Here is a 16,320-nt window from a genome sequence, read left to right as displayed (position 1 = left end):
GATATGCTAAATCCAAAAGCAGTACAGAGCACGTATAAAATTTAAAGGGGTAATTTATTATACTACTGAGTGAAAAGATAGTATCAAATAAAGCTAGCTAAAATAACCTTTTTATGATAGGGTGAGACAACTGATAACATTCTGGATTTTTGTCTGAGAAGGAGAGCTCATAAGAAGGTAATCTGTCAAAACAGGAAGCGGGGGGGAATGAGAGATGTTTAGATCAGTTAAATCATCTTTTTCAGGATTTCTATCCCCTTTTATATGTCACAATCCTACAGCGTTGGCAAAATTAATATTTACCTCCCCACACCATATCCCCTAAAAACCACCTCTGTCATTTCTAGCAGAACATTATTCAATTAAATTAGAAGACCCTGTATCTAGAGCCAAGATTTAAAGTGCTATGAATGAACACCTTAAAGCTTTAGAAAACCCCAGGACTGGATGGCTATAAAGCCAGCCTATGATGTATGTTCAATTGCATCCCTTCAATCGGGTGGAAAAAAAGAACAAATTCCTGTTTCATCTTTTGGTGCAGAGAAGACCTTGAGCTGAGTTGAGTGACCATTTTTAATAGCTTGGTTTGCACAAAATGTCCAGTTTTACAAAACAAGTGAATGCCTTATACTAAACTAAAAAAGCTAGTGTTCTAGTAAGTGAATCCCTTAAAAGAGGAGCAAAATGAGAATGTCCAAGTTCACTACTTTTATTTGCTCTAGTTACAAAGCAGCTGTCTGGACTTACTATAAATGTTACAGGACCCAAAACTAAAACCACAGAACAAAAACACCTTCTGTGCAGATGGCATTTTATTATATCTTACATAACCCTTATCTTCAGTACTTGTCTCTCTCCAGGGACTTGCTAGTTTTAGTCATGTCTTGGGATTTAAGATATGAGGCAAAACACAATGTTATTGCCTATCAATGTGAAGCAAGAAACTACAGTGAAAATCAAAACTTGCTCTCATTTCTCATTGGCCTCTACAAAAATAAAACACTTAGAGTTATGTATACCTGACACAGTAGACACACTTTATAAGATTAACTTCCCTGTTCTGCAAAAATTCCAGGAGGAAGTCAAAATCTGGAATGAACTTCATATGAATTGTTTAGGAAGATGGTGTGCTATACGTGTTAACTGGCTGCCTTGTCTTTTATTTTTTCTATGTGCTACAAATAAAAACACTTGGAAATATTGAGGGGATGGAGGGTGTCAGGAATGTTGCTTGTTTAGGGTTGCCAACCCTCTAGAATTGTTCTGGAGTCTCCAGGAATTAAAGATTAATCTGATTACAGATTGTCATGTGATGATACCTCCAGGAATACGTTCAACCAAAATTGTGACAACCCTGTGCTTAATTCTTGCAAGCCTTTAAAAACTCTCACCTTAAATAGATAATTCTATGGTAACCCTCAGAACAAATTCAGATGTGAAAAAAAATTTGGTTGTGGAGGAGTACAGGAAGATTTAAATTGGAGAATAAGGAATATAAACTTACACATACTTTTAATCATTGGCCAAGCTTGCAAAACTCTGTATTCAACTGGATAGTATTTTTCTGTTTGGATGTAACAGAACACTTTTGAACACCACATCCAATCAATTCCAAAATTTAGGGGAATGTTATACATATCAGTTGGTAGAACTCTGTTTATTTTGGTGACAATCTAAACACGAAGAGGAAAATGGGGGATACATGGATCCCCTGGCATCTGGTTAGTAGTCCAAGCAACTTCAGTCAGGTAATCCTCTAAAGATGAAAGAAATGGTTGATAGCATCTACTAGCATTCTTGCACAACAGTGCCCCATCCTCCCAGTAGAATTTAAGATGTCGATACCCTGAATAACTTATCTGCCAGACAAAATGAAAAGAAATAATAATGGGGGTGGGACATTTCACCCACCACCACTCCGGTCCCTCGCTCATCAGACTCCTTGTCTCAATCTACTTCTTTCCCTCCCTTATGTGTTCAAATCTGATGGCTTCCTCTTTCAGGCAGCCTAGCTGTGAGCTGGGGTTGGGGGAGGGGATGGGTCATTGAGAGCATAGGAGAGACAGGCTCCCTGCTCTCAGTTCCAGTGCTTGGCTCCATCCTGGCCTGGAGCAGCCATTACAGGGAAAGTTCTTCTGAGCCCCTGTAGGCTTTGACTGGAATGATCACTCACTCTGTGGAGATGGCACAGGCACCATCTGACCAAGCACAGAAGCTGTGAGGGGATCGAGCATGCACAGTGAGGATGGAGTCTTCAGAGTTTTTAAAAGTTAAAATAGAAGTCTCTAATGAGCATTTGTGAGCTGCCATTTTTCAAAAGCTTATAACTTGGCTAGATATGTACAGATTTTTGAAGATGACATCCCTGACACAAAGGCCAAGGCCAAGACCATGTGAAATTTCAAGTCCCTGCTTCAAAGCATGGGGTGCTGGAGCTGTTCAAAAAAAGTCTCAAAAATTTCTTTAACAACAAAACAATAAATATTTTTCCTAGCCTTGTTCTTTGACATGGCTAAACCATTTTGGCTGAAAAATTTCCAGAGGCAGAGAGCTGGCATGGATAACTTCAGCCCAAACCATTTAGGCTTTTCAAAGTTGTAAGCCAGTGATTCTCAAAGCCGGTCCACCGCTTGTTCAGGGAAAGCCCCTGGCAGGCCGTGCTGGTTTATTTACCTGTCGCGTCCACAGGTTCAGCCAATCGCGGCTCCCACTGGCCGCAGTTTGCTGCTCCAGGCCAATGGGGGCTGCGGGAAGCAGCACAGGCCGAGGGATGTGCTGGCCGCCCTTCCCGCAGCCCCCATTGGCCTGGAGCGGCGAACTGGGGCCAGTGGGAGCTGCAATCAGCCGAACTTGCAGACGCGGCAGGTAAACAAACCGGCCCGGCCCCCCAGGGGCTTTAAATAACAAGCGGCAGACCGATTTTGAGAACCACTGTTGTAAGCAACTGAAAACATGGTCTTATATTTGGAAGTGTGGGGCAACCTTAATAGCAGGCTGTGATACTATCCCTTTAATATGGACCCAACAACAGAATTATTAATAGAAAGTATTTAAATATTTTCAAAATGTAATTGTGCTGAGAGAGATTAAGTTCTCTCAAGAAATAGTCCTGGGAATAGACAGTACCAAAGTAGGGAATGCAAAACTTAGGCCATGTCTACACTACAAAGTTAAGTCGACTTCATGTAAGTTGACATTGAGCCTCCGATTTAAGCAAGTCAATCTTACGAGTCCACACTACGCTCATTGTGTCGGCAGAGTGCATCCTCACTAGCAGAGATTGTATCGACGCATGGAGCACTGCCCTGTGGGTAGCCATCCCACAGTTCACATAACGGAATGGAATTTTGGGTTGGGATTGCAATGCCTTATGGGACCAAAATGTTGGTACAGATGGTTATGGGAAATGGCGTTAGCCTCCCATGATACACTTACCTCCCTCCCTCCCTGAAATCAGCATCAAACAAGCCAAGCCTTTTTCATGCCTTTTTTCGTAATCCTGGGTTACCCATTTAGACGCCATATCATGATAAGCATGGACCCCACTCAGTTGTACACTGTTGTTGTGAGCATTACAAACACCTTGAGCCTAATCCTGCAGTATTTACACAGCTAATACAGGAGCCGCTGCATGGAACAATGTGATGCCACGCAAGCAGCCCTGGTGGAAAACCTAGAGCAGAACAAATCACAGTTGCTGGCGACAGTCATGCATCACCTTGACATGGTTGAGCGCTGTTTTTGGGCCTTGGAAGCAAGCATTGACTGGTGGGACCGCATCATTATGCAACTATGGGATGATGAACAGTGGCTGTAGAATTTTCAAGTGCGTACGGCCATTCTCCAGGAGCTGTGTGAAGAGCTTTCCCCAGCCCTGAAGCGCAGCAATATTAAAATGAGAGCTGCTCTGACAGTGGAGAAGCAAGTGGCAATAGCTCTGTGGAAGCTTCCAATGCCACACTTCTACCGGTCAGTGGGGCATCAATTTGGAGTGGGTAAATCTACCATGGGATCTGTTGTGATCCAAGTTTATAGGGCCGTCAACAGACTTCTGCTAAGACGAGTAGTGACTCTGGGCAACGTGCAGGACATAGTAGATGGTTTTGCCATGATGGAGTTCCCTAACTGCAGTGGGGCGATAAAACACATCTCTATTGTAGCACCAGACCACCTTGCCAAAGAGTACAAAAACCAAAAGGAGTACTTCTCAATGGTGTTGCAAGCACTGGTGGATCACCAGCGCTGTTTCACCGACATCAACATGAGATGGTTGGGAAAAGTGCATGACGTGCGCATCCTTAGGGAAACAGGTCTGTGCAGAGAGCTACAAGCAGGGACTTTCTTTCCAGGCTGCAAAATAACCATTTGTGATGTTGAAATGCCAATTGTGATCCTCGGAGACCCAGCTTACCCCTTGCTCCCATGGCTCATGAAGCCATACACAGGCAGCCTGAACAGCAGTAAGGACTGGTTCAGCCATAGGCTGAGCAAGTGCAGAATGGTTGTGGAATGTGCTTTTGGACGTTTAAAAGGTCACTGGCGTTGTTTGCTTACTAGGTTAGACGTCAATGAAAGCAATACCCCACTGTTATTGCTGCCTGCTTTGTGCTCCATAATATCTGTGAAACAAAGGGAGAAAAGTTTCTGGTGGAGGGAGGAGGGAGTTGAGGCAGATAGTCTGGCAGCCAATTCTGGGCAGCCAGACTCCAGGGCAGTAAGAAGAGCACATCGAGGGGATCTGCATCTCTGTGAGGCTTTGAAAACGGATTTACTCTGGCTCATTGCTGAATTACAACACTTATTAGTGTTGTACCTTACCAAACTGTCCCCTCCAGTGCATTTCTCCCCTGTAGACTCTACTCCCACCAACCACTGTGTATTGAGCAAATAAAGAGCCTTTTCTCCTCAATCCATGAAGTTTTATTATGCACACAAACACAGAGAGACAGCAAAGAAAAGTAAGATAACCGGGAGCAAAAGGGCTGATAAAACTGGGGGGGGGGGAGGGGAGAAACAAGGAACACTTGCTTACAGATGCACTGCAATAACAATCAAAGGTGTGGGAATGGGTGCCTTCTGGTCCTTGTACCCTTCCCTGGTGCTGAGTGCAAGGGATACCGAATTCCCCCACCCCCATGGGATGTTTGGGGGAGGAGGATGTAGAACTGGGTGATGATGGCAGCAGGTTCAGCATAGGCTGCAGAGGGATTCTAGCATCCAGCTGCCTTTCTTGAACCTCAACCAGATGCCTCAACATGTCTGATTGCTCCTTCATAATACACAGCATCTCTTCCTGCGTGGCACGCTCTTGTTCCCTGCATGCTCTCCTGTCCTCCCTGTTCATGCCCATGTCCATTTTCTCAGACAGTGTGATCCTCTATGCTCTGAGCTCTGTCTTGTCTCTCTTGTGTGCATTAACTCATTGAACATGTCCTCCTGAGTCTCCTTTTTCTGCCTTCTAATCTGGGAAAGTCTCTGTCTCAGTGTGGAGGATGTGCCGACGGACAAGGTTTCAGCTGCAAGAAATACAAAGCACAAGGGTAGCATTGACAGTGTTTCTGGCAAGGTTAATTCTTTTTATTTAAAAAAACAAAACACTTCTCAGTACACCTCACTGCAAGCCACAACATAATAACAACTGCTGGCTGTTGCAAGAGACAGTTTGCTGCTCCAGCCATGGTGAGTAAGGCCATGAGGCATGGCCAAGAGGTCTTGTGCCAAGAGGTTTTGTGAAGACATCCTTGGGATCACAGGTTGGAACTTTAGAAAAGCCTCCTTGCCCCTAGCAACGTGGATGGTCCTTGAGGACAGGCACCAGTGTAAAGCCCCCTCCCCCCCAATAGTTTGTTTTTTACAAAAGCAGCTTCTTCTTGGGGGGAAGAGAGACAAAGAGGAAGCCGCAACCCCCACCCACCCCCTTTTTTTTTTTTTTCCAATGCGGCTTGCAATTCATGGTGTTCTCTTCCAACCACAACCACGGCATTTTTGGGAAAGCGTGGTTGTGTGACCTGGATTTCACCAAACGGGGCGGATTACTTGTTGAATTGTTTGCAATTTAAGGGCTAGCATTCAAAACTTCCCTCGTTTCCCATAGGTGATCCTATGCGATATCACTCTCCTGAGGGTAAGAGAGGCAACAGGGGAGCAGATGCTCAAGCATTTACAGACCTGGTCCTTATGCTGCAATGCTGTGTGCTGCAATGATGCCAGCTGAGTTAATACCGCAGTGGTGCGGGAGAGTGTCCCCACCATGGTGGACGAAATAAGGCAGTCCTTCCAAGAAACCTTCTGCAAAGGATTGCAGAGTACCTCCATGACAGCTTCCTAGAGTTCTCCATGGAGGATTCCAGGGCCATCCCCATGCACGTAAACAGTCTTTTTCAGTGAGCACCCTCTTTGTAGCTGGAGTGGCTACTGATACCCATGACACCTACTTTTTTGTTCAGATTAAACATAAAAAATAATAGCATGTAACCCCTACAGTTTGATTGGAAATGTGGACTCACCAGAAATGCTTTCCCCTGCATCATGCTCCGCTGCCAGCTGGTCCTGTGAAGGGATGGACTCAGGGGTTAAAACGGTTCTTGGCTGTCAGGGAGAATGGATCCTCCGCTTGCCTGCCTCACATTCTTCTCCTCCTCCTCTTCCTCATCAACAATGTCCTCCTCGTTGTTGCTTGAGGACACCCTGGTATCCATGAAGCGTGTTGGGGTAGTGGTGGCATCACCGCTGAGAATCGCATGCAGCGCCTCATAAAGTGGCATGTCTGTGGGGCAGAACCAAAACTATTGTCCACCTCCTGTGTACCTCGCTAACATGCAGTGGAGTTGAAAGCGCTCTCCAGAGCGGTCACAGTGGAGCACTGTGAGACATCTCCTGGAGACCAATTAATTCATATTACGCAATGCAGTGTTTACACTGTCCTCATGTCAACCCGTGGATGTCAAATCAAGTGCTACGCCTCTCGTGGAGGTGGAGTACAGAAGTTGACTTTACAGCCGCTTAGGTTGGCGGAAGGGACTCGGTAGTGTAGACATATACATTATTAGATCAAGTTAACCCGGCTTATGCCGACCTAAATTTGTAGTGTAGACCAGGCCTTAGAAAAAACATTAATATTAGGGAAATACCCTCAGACTTCCAAACTCTTATTCTGTGTCTACGCTGCAATAAACCATCTGCAGCTAGCTCATGTCAGCCGACTTGGGCTCGCAGGTCTTGGACTGCAGGGCTATAAAATTGCTTTGTAGACGTTCAGGCTTGGGCTAGAGCCTAGGCTATAGGATCCTGTGAAAGGTAGGGTCTTGGAGCCGAGCCTTGGCTTCAGCCTGAGCCCAATTGTCTACACTGCAGTTTTATAGCCCTGCAGTCCAAGCCGTGCAAGCCACAGTCATCTGATATGGGCCAGCCTCAGGTGTTTATATAATTAAAACACTTTTCAACTTCTGTGGAAGAATTTTTAAGCTGGGTGGATTCTTCTCAAATTATGGGCAGAATGTTCTCAAGAAGAATCTTGATGACAAGAAGAAATCATACAATGAATGAAGAAGGGGAAGCCAGAGGAGGTATTCAAAGAGGGTGCGACATGCTCAGATATTTGGGATAGGAAAGTCATTTGATGTCTGTATTTTAGATGAGCTGGAGTTGGGTAATGTATAATACCAATTGGGATATGGTGACACTGTGGAAACTTGATTTAGAGGTGATTAAGGATGCAATTTTATGAACCTCTGAGCACCATCAAGTCTGACTGAGGAGTTGAAGGTGTATGGAATTTTGCAGAATTGGATGTTAAGTATCTCCAACTAGACATGATCTCAGGTTTTGGGTTTTTTTTTCCTCCACAGGCTGGTGATATTCCCTGTATCCATCTCATGCTCAGGGAAGGGATGTTAGAGATGTACAACTTTCAGAACTAGAATATATTTTTCTTGGTTGTCTTGATAAGTATAGGTCTCTTGTTCAGTCATCTATTTAGGACATAAGAGGCTTAGAGTCTGAACTTAATTTCTGTGTGCAGTAAATACAGTGCCTCTGTATCAGAGCGGTAGCCCTGTTAGTCTGTATCCACAAAAACAGCGAGGAGTCCAGTGGCACCTTAAAGACTAACAGATTTATTTGGGCATAAGCTTTCGTGGGTTTAAAAAAAAAACATTTCTTCAGATTTTTTTTTTTTTTTTTTTACAGTGCCTCTGTATGCCTTCCCTCAATTCTCTCATATATACAGTTCTAAACTTTGGTGCTCTTTAGATGGCTGACTTTTAAACTGTATGCAATCTTCTTACTTGTAACATCAGTATCATCAAGGTCAAGTTACAGACACTTCAAACATTGCCTGGTGTCTAAATTTAATATAACTTTTTTTTCTCCTGTATAGTAACAAAAAAAGTTAAACATAAGAAGTCTGCCAGTGGAACCTGATGTGTCTGGATCAGAAACTGATGTGAGGTGAAGCTGGAGGAGTCTGAGAATTCATGTGAAGAATTCCAGCTACAGGTTGGTGGGTGAAAAGATGTTAGCACAACCCAAAGGTCTACTAGATACCATACCCAGTTGATAATATGAGATACCGTGTTCTGGGCTTCACACATTGCTTTCTAAATCCATCTCAAATACCCTTTTGTAGCATGCTCCTTTCTCCTTTAGAGGCCACTTTTTTGACTAATATAAAAAAGGAGATGAAGCCCAACAAAAGGGTGTAAAGTAACCAAATATAGGGATAGAGGTCAGCAAGGTATTTAAGCATGTGCCAAATTCTGAAGCAGAGGGACTGTTCATCTACTTAAGTATCTTGCTCATTTGGGGCCATCATGCAGCAGGTAAGGGAGTTTTCTCACCTACCAGGAAAATGACAAGATAAAAAGACAGTTAAAAGGTTGTCTTTCTTATTTTAGGTGAAATTATTTAAAAAAATTTAGTTGACTTTTCAGTATTTTTTCAGTTGACGTTTTTGCATGTCCTTCTACTTGGTCAGTGCATACCTGTTTGGTGTTTCACTTTGATATTTGGTTTGTTTCACTTTGAGTTTCCATGCTCTAACCATATGTTGATTGAGACACGGAAACTTCAGAAGAGTTTAAATTAATTTAAATGTTTGCACATTACAACCTATTCACTCCTTCTGCCGAGACTCTGCCCTTCCCCAAGTGCAGACCCCTGAACTGTGTAGAGAATTCAGGGGTCTGCACTTCATCTGGTTCAGGGGGAACAATGCTGTGAAGATGGTTGAGCCCACCTTCAACAGTGTATATCAAGGGGAAACACGGTCTGGCCCATTATTGTATTTGGTTGTTTTTAACACCCAGGTCACCCAGATTCCTTGCACAGTAATTTTTTTCATGGTGAAGGAATTTTGAAAAGTCCTATTCAGATAATGAAACTGACTGATCATGACTGATTCTGCAGCTGTGATTCTGTGAGTAGACAGTTGGGTTTGTGTTGGTTCTTTTGAAGGAGACATAGAAGATTTACTGCTGTTGAATCCACAAATGTTCATCACACAACTCTCTCACTGTATGGAGCAGAGTGCTGTTTTCCTGCATGTTGGTATGTGTGTGTTACATTTCTTCATAGTGATCCTTCAAGCTAACTAAGGGCTTGTTTTTGCAGAACCTGTAATCAAAATAACTAAACTGGTTGTGAGCCACACCTTTTGGTTATTTTGGTTCAAGTCTGCATGTATTTCAGATTGAGTCGCAAATTTTGATTTAAGTCAGTAAAAAATTAACTTAACTACAAATGGTTATATTGGTTCCAGTTTGTGCATAGAAAAGTGGGCGAACAGAGGTCTGGGGAAATCCCCTATCCTGTTTTTTTAGAATTGAATTAAATGTAAATAGAGTCTAGGTACTGGAAGCTAACTGATAGCTAAGAATTATTTTAATTAATGTCAGTATTAATTGATTAATAATGTAGTTTTGAATACATTTTGACATCTCCACTTCATTTACAGGTCACTGGAAACTTCCCTCCATACAAACACAGTAACATACATAAAACATATTTAAATTTTTAGGATAAAGAACGTTACAAAAAATTCTGTAAGAAATAATCTTCCTGCTATCATCTACAGCACATTCCACATTATGTACAATCTCTAAAACAAACGGGTCAGCAACCTATGGCATGCGTGCCAAAGACAGCATGCGAGCCGATTTTTAATGGCACCCCGCTGCAGCGGGCTAAGCGGGCCGGTGGTGTAAAATCAACATTTTAATTTAATTGAAGCTTCTTAAACATTTTGAAAACCTTGTTTCTTTTACAATACAACACTAGTTTAGTTATATAATATATAGACTTAGAGAGAGAGACTGTCTAAAAAACATTAAAATGTATTACCAGCACACGAAACCTTAAATTAAAGTGAATAAAAAAAGACTCGGCACACCATTTCTGAAAGGTTGCCGACCCCTGCTCTAAAATCTTTTCTCTCCATAATGGCGCGCGCGCGCGCGCACACACACACACACACACGCGCGCGCGCCATTATGGAGAGGAAAGATTTTAGAGATTGTACATAATGTATATAAATAAAATAGCCATCATTGGCATAACTTCATCTTCAAATTCACGTAACCATACTATCATGTCGCCTTAACATTTTTAATGGTCTTAGTACAAACTGCACAGCTTGTATTCACTCTTTGGAAAGGTTATATGTAAAGTCATGTTGTGCATTGGGAAATGTAGTCATATTTTAACTTTGTTTTTACTGATTTTGATGTTTTTGAGAACGTGGTATACTATTCATAGCAACCTTAACTGTATTCTGATGTAGGGTTTGTTTTTTTTGTCTAATTATACTAAGGCTCAGCTCTGTATATTTGCCACAGTAATGCCCAAAAGGAGTCTGATACTTAGTTAGTAGACTAAACCAAGAAACATTGATAGAAGTGCTTTTATATATCATCTGTACAAAAACAAGAGCTGACAAGAAAAACCACATTGCCACTGATATACTTTTTATTTAATAAAATATTCTCAACCTAGGTTGTTACTTTGCTCAGCAATTATTATTCACTTTATTCAAAACTGGGAACTGTAGACATATTAGAACGAAAGACTGTCCAGTTTCATCATATCTTCTGTGAGTATCTCATGAAGAATTCAACACCCTCCCACCAACAACGAAGCAGTGTAATTTTCATAGTTGCTTCTGGGTTTTGTTTTTTTGTTTGTTTTTTTTAAAGCCACACTCCTCAGAGAATGGAAATTTGTTCAACACATATAGCAACAGTGCACTACAGGGACCACACTTACTCTTTTGATTTGCTCTTGCCTAAAGATGTGCTAAATCAAGGTGCTGAACTTCTTGGCTCATTCAAATAGATCTTGCACTTAGGCCTGGGCTACATAGCAGGGGGGTTCGAACTAAGATACGCAACTTCAGCTACACTATTTGCATAGCTGAAGTCGAAGTATCTTAGTTCGACTTACCTGGCTGTCCTCACGGCGGCGAGTCGACTGCCGCGGCGCCCCTGTCGACTGCATTTACTCCTCCTGCCGAGGTGGAGTACGGGCGTCGATTAGCGGATCGATTTATCGTGTCCAGACGAGACGCGATAAATAAATCCCCAATACATCAAATACTACCCGCCGATCCGGCGGGTAGTATAGACGTACCCTTATAGTTGAAACCTTAAAGATTGAGCTGACGCTTTCTTGTGCTAATACAGTTCTGGGGAGGTCTGTATTTGCTAATTCTTTTGCCCATTCCTCTTCAGGCCCTTCTCTCTGAAACCATGCCAGAGATGACCGAGAATGAGACTCCTATGAAGAAACAGCACCGGTAAGTATCTGTGGCCAATTGACTGGCACGTGTTGGCCAGCCGAAAACTCTATAGAGCCTCTGCTGTACTGCTAGACCATCTGTCCAAGGAAAACATACCTTGGCAACCTAAGTGAAGTCCTCTGATTATCTACAGGGCAGCAGACAGACAAAATCTTCTTTGAGTGATGTCTCTATGGCTACTCCACTGTAGGTGCAGCAGCACCCCCTGCACCTGGGGTTGGAGATCTTTGGTGGCATTGTCTGTTGAACCGCACATGTGCTCCTCTCCGTCTTGCATGGTGAGCAGGATCTATATATAGGTCTGTGTGGTCCAACCATTTTCAGTTCTTTCTCAACCGCCTTTGGTCTGGGATGGAATCTGGAGCAGAGCCTTTTTGTCCTTTGAGTCTTTAGATAGTGCCTTTACCTGTTTAGCTTAGTAATTAGTAGTTTCCTTTAATTGTCCCCTTCCCCTAAAGGAAAAAAAAAATCTCCCTTGTTCTTCCCTCCCTATTAGTATTTAGCTTAGAATACGTCTTTCCCGCTGCCTGCCCTTCCCGACCGGGAAGCTCTTTCCCTTTGGACAAGTGGGTCCTAGAAATCATCGACAAAGAATACTGTATCCCTTTCCTATCTATCTCACCTGCCCACACCCTTCTCCGTCACTCTTCTGGGTCCCTTCTCATGAACACCTTCCCTGAGAAGAAATAAACCACCTGCAAATGGGAGCCATAGAATCAGTCCCATCCCAACACAGAGGGAGGGGTTTTTATTCCCATTATTTTCTGATCCAAAAGAAATCCAGCAGACGGAGACCAATCCTAGACCTATGAAATCTCAACAAATTCATCAAACTGCAACAGTTCAAGATGATTACGCTATCCGTCATTATCCCAGCCCTGAAACAGGGGGACTGGTTCTCTGCCTTTCACATCACCAGATGGTTCCTCAGATTAATCATGGGGACCAATCATGACTAGTACAGGGTACTTCACTTTGGACTTTTTACAGCCCCCTGAGTCGTCTTCAGAGTCCTTGCAGAAGTGGCAGCCTACCTATGAAAACAAGGCATTGTCATATTCCCATACTTAGATGACTGTCTCCTCAAGGCTTCATCCGAACCTGACTAAGTTCATGCCGTAGAGCAGACAACAAACCTTCTCTCAAATCTCTGCCTCCATATAAACATATAAAAATTGATGCTGTCACCTGTACAACACCTGGAGTTTATTGGGGCATACTTGGATGTGATACTGGCCAGAACTTTCCTCCCAGCTAACAGATTTTCAAGAGTAGTTGACCTTGTGTCCACAGTGAGAACCTGTCCCCAGATCTCTGCCAGGACATGTCTCCAGCTGCTCGGCTACATGGTAGCAGCCACATTTGTGGTAAAGCACGCCAGGTTGCATGTGTGCTGTCTCCAGGCGTGACTACGCACTGTCTATGTACCTCACAGGCACAGTCTTCACAAATTCCTATCCATGCGTTTCAAGGTCAATGGCTCACTACTCTGGTGGACACAATCCAAAAACGTCTGTGTCAGGGTTCCTTTCCTTCAACCAGCACCATCCCTGATACTAACAACTGATGCCTCCCTAATCGGTGGGGGAGCACACCTTCTCACCCATATAGTGCAGGGCAGGTGGTCCCTAGTGGAATCATCCTACACATCAATCTTCTAGAGCAATGGGTGGTCCACAATGCCTGCTGGCATTTTCTACCACTGATCAGACATCACACTATATGAGATATGATGGACAATATCGCCTGCATGTTCTACATCACCAGACAAGGTGGAGCAAGGTCCAACTCCCTGTGTTCAGAAGCCCTGAAATTATGGAAATGATGTATCCAACACAACATCAGCATTTCAGCTGCATACTTCCCTGGACATCAGAACACCTTGGCAGACTCATTGAGGAGGAGATTCTCCCAAGATGACAAATGGGAGCTAGATACAAAAACCCTACACCACATATTCAGCCGCTGGGGATTCCCAACCATAGATCTCTTTGCCATACAGAAGAATATCAAATGCCCTCAATTCTGCTCAAGAGCAGGCCCACATCCTCAGGTACCTGTGAGATGCGTTCCTCATTACGTGGGATGCCGTGCTACTCTACGCCATCCCAACCATTCCCCTCTTGTTCAGAGTGCTTCACAAGATATAGGGGGACCGAGCCCAAGTCATCCTTATAGCTCCAACATGGCTATGTCCAATTTGGTATACTCACTATCATGCGAAGGAGGTATGTCCTCTGATTACTCTGTGACCAGCTCAGTGCCTCTCACAGGATGTGGGTCAAATCCTCCATCCCAATCCACATCCCCTATATCTGAAGGCATGAGTCCTCCATGGTTTCAGGATTCAGAGGTGACCTGTTCAGAGGCAGTAAAAGAGGTCCGCTTGAATAGCACACGACACAACTCGACGCACTTACCTCCAAAAATGGACACGGTTCTGATCCTGGTGCACCACCAATCATGTCATGGTGATGAATATCTTTTACTCATTCTGGACTATATTTTGGATCTTAAAAAAAATCAGGGTTATCCACAAGTTCCATTTGTGTACACATAGCCTCCAACACAACATTCCATCCCAATATAGACAGCCACTCTGTCTTCACCCACCCACTCATGAAGAGATTCTTGAAAGGTCTCCAAAACTTTTACCCTCACATAGGAGATCACACCCCAGTTTGGGACCCTGGCCTCATTTAGCGCTGCCTCACCAGACTACTGTTCGAGCCCATGGCAACGTGCTCTTATATTCATCTATCCATGAAAACAGTATTTCTCATCACCATCAGATCGGCTCGACAGGTAGGAGAAATTGGTGCTCTCAGGACATACACCTAGTACACAGTTTTTCATAAAGACAAGGTCACCTTATGTCTACATCCAAAATTCTTACCCAAGGTACCAACCTCCTTCCATTTAAATCAACCTATCCACCTTCCCTGCGTTTTGTCGAATCACATAGCAACACCTTGGATGTCAGGCAACCATTAGCTTTTCACCTGGATAGAACTAAATCTTTCACACAATAGCCATGCTTATTTCCTATCAGTGGTCGAAAGATAGAAAGGCCATATCCAAACAATGCCTTTCCAAGCAGATTTCCCAATGTATACGCTTTTTCAACCAACTACACAATCAACAGTCTCCTTCTGGAACTTGAGCACTTTCTACCCACTCTCTTTCCAACTCGATTGCCTTTCTCAACAATATCCTAATTATTGACATTTGCAAAGCGGCCACCTGGGCCTCCACAGACACTTTTAGCCATCACTGCGCAATTACTACTCAGCATCAGCTGCCCTGCTAGGACACATTGTCCTGTCATCTGCACTAAATGCCGCTCCGAAGCCCGAGGCTTCCAACTAGGGGCACTGCTTTACAGTCATCTATAGTGGAGCACCCATAGGGACATCAGAAGAAGAAGGAAAAAGAGAGGGTTACTCACCCAGTGCAGTAATTGAGGTTCTTTGAGATGTGTGTCCCTAAGGGTGCTCCACTACCCGCCCTCCTCCCCTCTGCTTTGGAGCTGAAAGATAAGCTCTGCAGTCAAGAAGGAACTGAGAGCGGTTGGACTGCACAGCACTATATGTTGATTCTGTTTGTGGCACGAGATGGGCAGAAGCGCATATGTGGTCCAATGAGTACTGCTACCAAAGATCTCCGATCCCAGGCGTAGGGGGCACTGCTGCACCTACAGTGGAGCAGCCATCGGGGGACACAGTTCAAGGAACCTCAGTTTCTGCACAGGGTGAGAGACCTTCTCTTTCTCACAGATACTACCCTGCTAAGTATGCCCCAATTCTGGTCTAGCGGTAGCTTCCTCTAGAGATAATAGGGGTAATTCAGTCTCTGTGGCCCATACAATTCTTGGTTTCTAGTCTAGGTCTGCCAATTAGTGCCATATGTGATGGTGAGTTTTGATGTGGAGTTAAGACCCATCAGACTCACATAAGGGGCCACTAAATATCTATTAGATGGAAACAACTTTTTTAAATTACTGCTAAGCTAGGCTGGTTTCAAACTGTCAAAAGGTTCTGTAGGTCCTTAGCAATACACTGAGGTATCCAGTCCCCCAGTAAGTGCTAACCTTCAAGATTGAAGCTTATTTTTTGGAGAGAGAAGTTTATTAAATCAAATTCTGATCTCTTTGGAGCTTGCACATGCACGGTCTCCCACTCTGGGGACACAGGCAAAATCTCCCACATACTGCTTTGTCTACATCAAACACACTGTTGTTTTGAAGGGACAGCTTCCATTAACAAAAATACGAATAATAATACAGTAATAAAATAACTATTAATGCATTATCCACATTCACCTCTAATATCATTTCAACAATTATGATTATTCTAGGTTCCTCAAACTAGCTTGAGAGGGGTGTGTGTGTGTGTGTGTATTATATATATATGACTGTATATATATAAAACATCTAAAATTATGGTAGAAGGTAAAATTAAGGTTGCAGAGTCAGCATAGAAAAGCTAGGAAATTCCAGAATTCAGGTTAGCTATATCACTTCAATTATG

General features: G+C 43.5%; 1 protein-coding gene across 4 annotated transcripts in view; it reads left to right on the top strand.

The window, feature by feature from the left end:
• Positions 1-16,320, top strand: part of USF3 (upstream transcription factor family member 3) — a 78,500-nt gene that overhangs the window by 25,562 nt on the left and 36,618 nt on the right. For 2 of the 4 annotated variants that reach the window (XM_039497396.1, XM_039497418.1), the window contains exons 2-4: positions 8,378-8,496; positions 9,454-9,546; positions 11,724-11,788. In XM_039497396.1, the coding sequence (XP_039353330.1) occupies positions 9,541-9,546; positions 11,724-11,788 (71 nt within the window). In that variant the 5' untranslated portion in view covers positions 8,378-8,496; positions 9,454-9,540. The remainder of the gene's footprint in view (positions 1-8,377; positions 8,497-9,453; positions 9,547-11,723; positions 11,789-16,320) is intronic. The other 2 variants (XM_039497402.1, XM_039497409.1) reach the window with 1 other exon arrangement.

Source organism: Mauremys reevesii, linkage group 1 (assembly GCF_016161935.1).
Source record: "Mauremys reevesii isolate NIE-2019 linkage group 1, ASM1616193v1, whole genome shotgun sequence".
NCBI classification, from domain to species: Eukaryota; Metazoa; Chordata; order Testudines; family Geoemydidae; genus Mauremys; species Mauremys reevesii.
The sequence above is the reverse complement of the archived record's forward strand: the minus strand, read 5'-3'. Positions and strand labels throughout refer to the sequence as shown.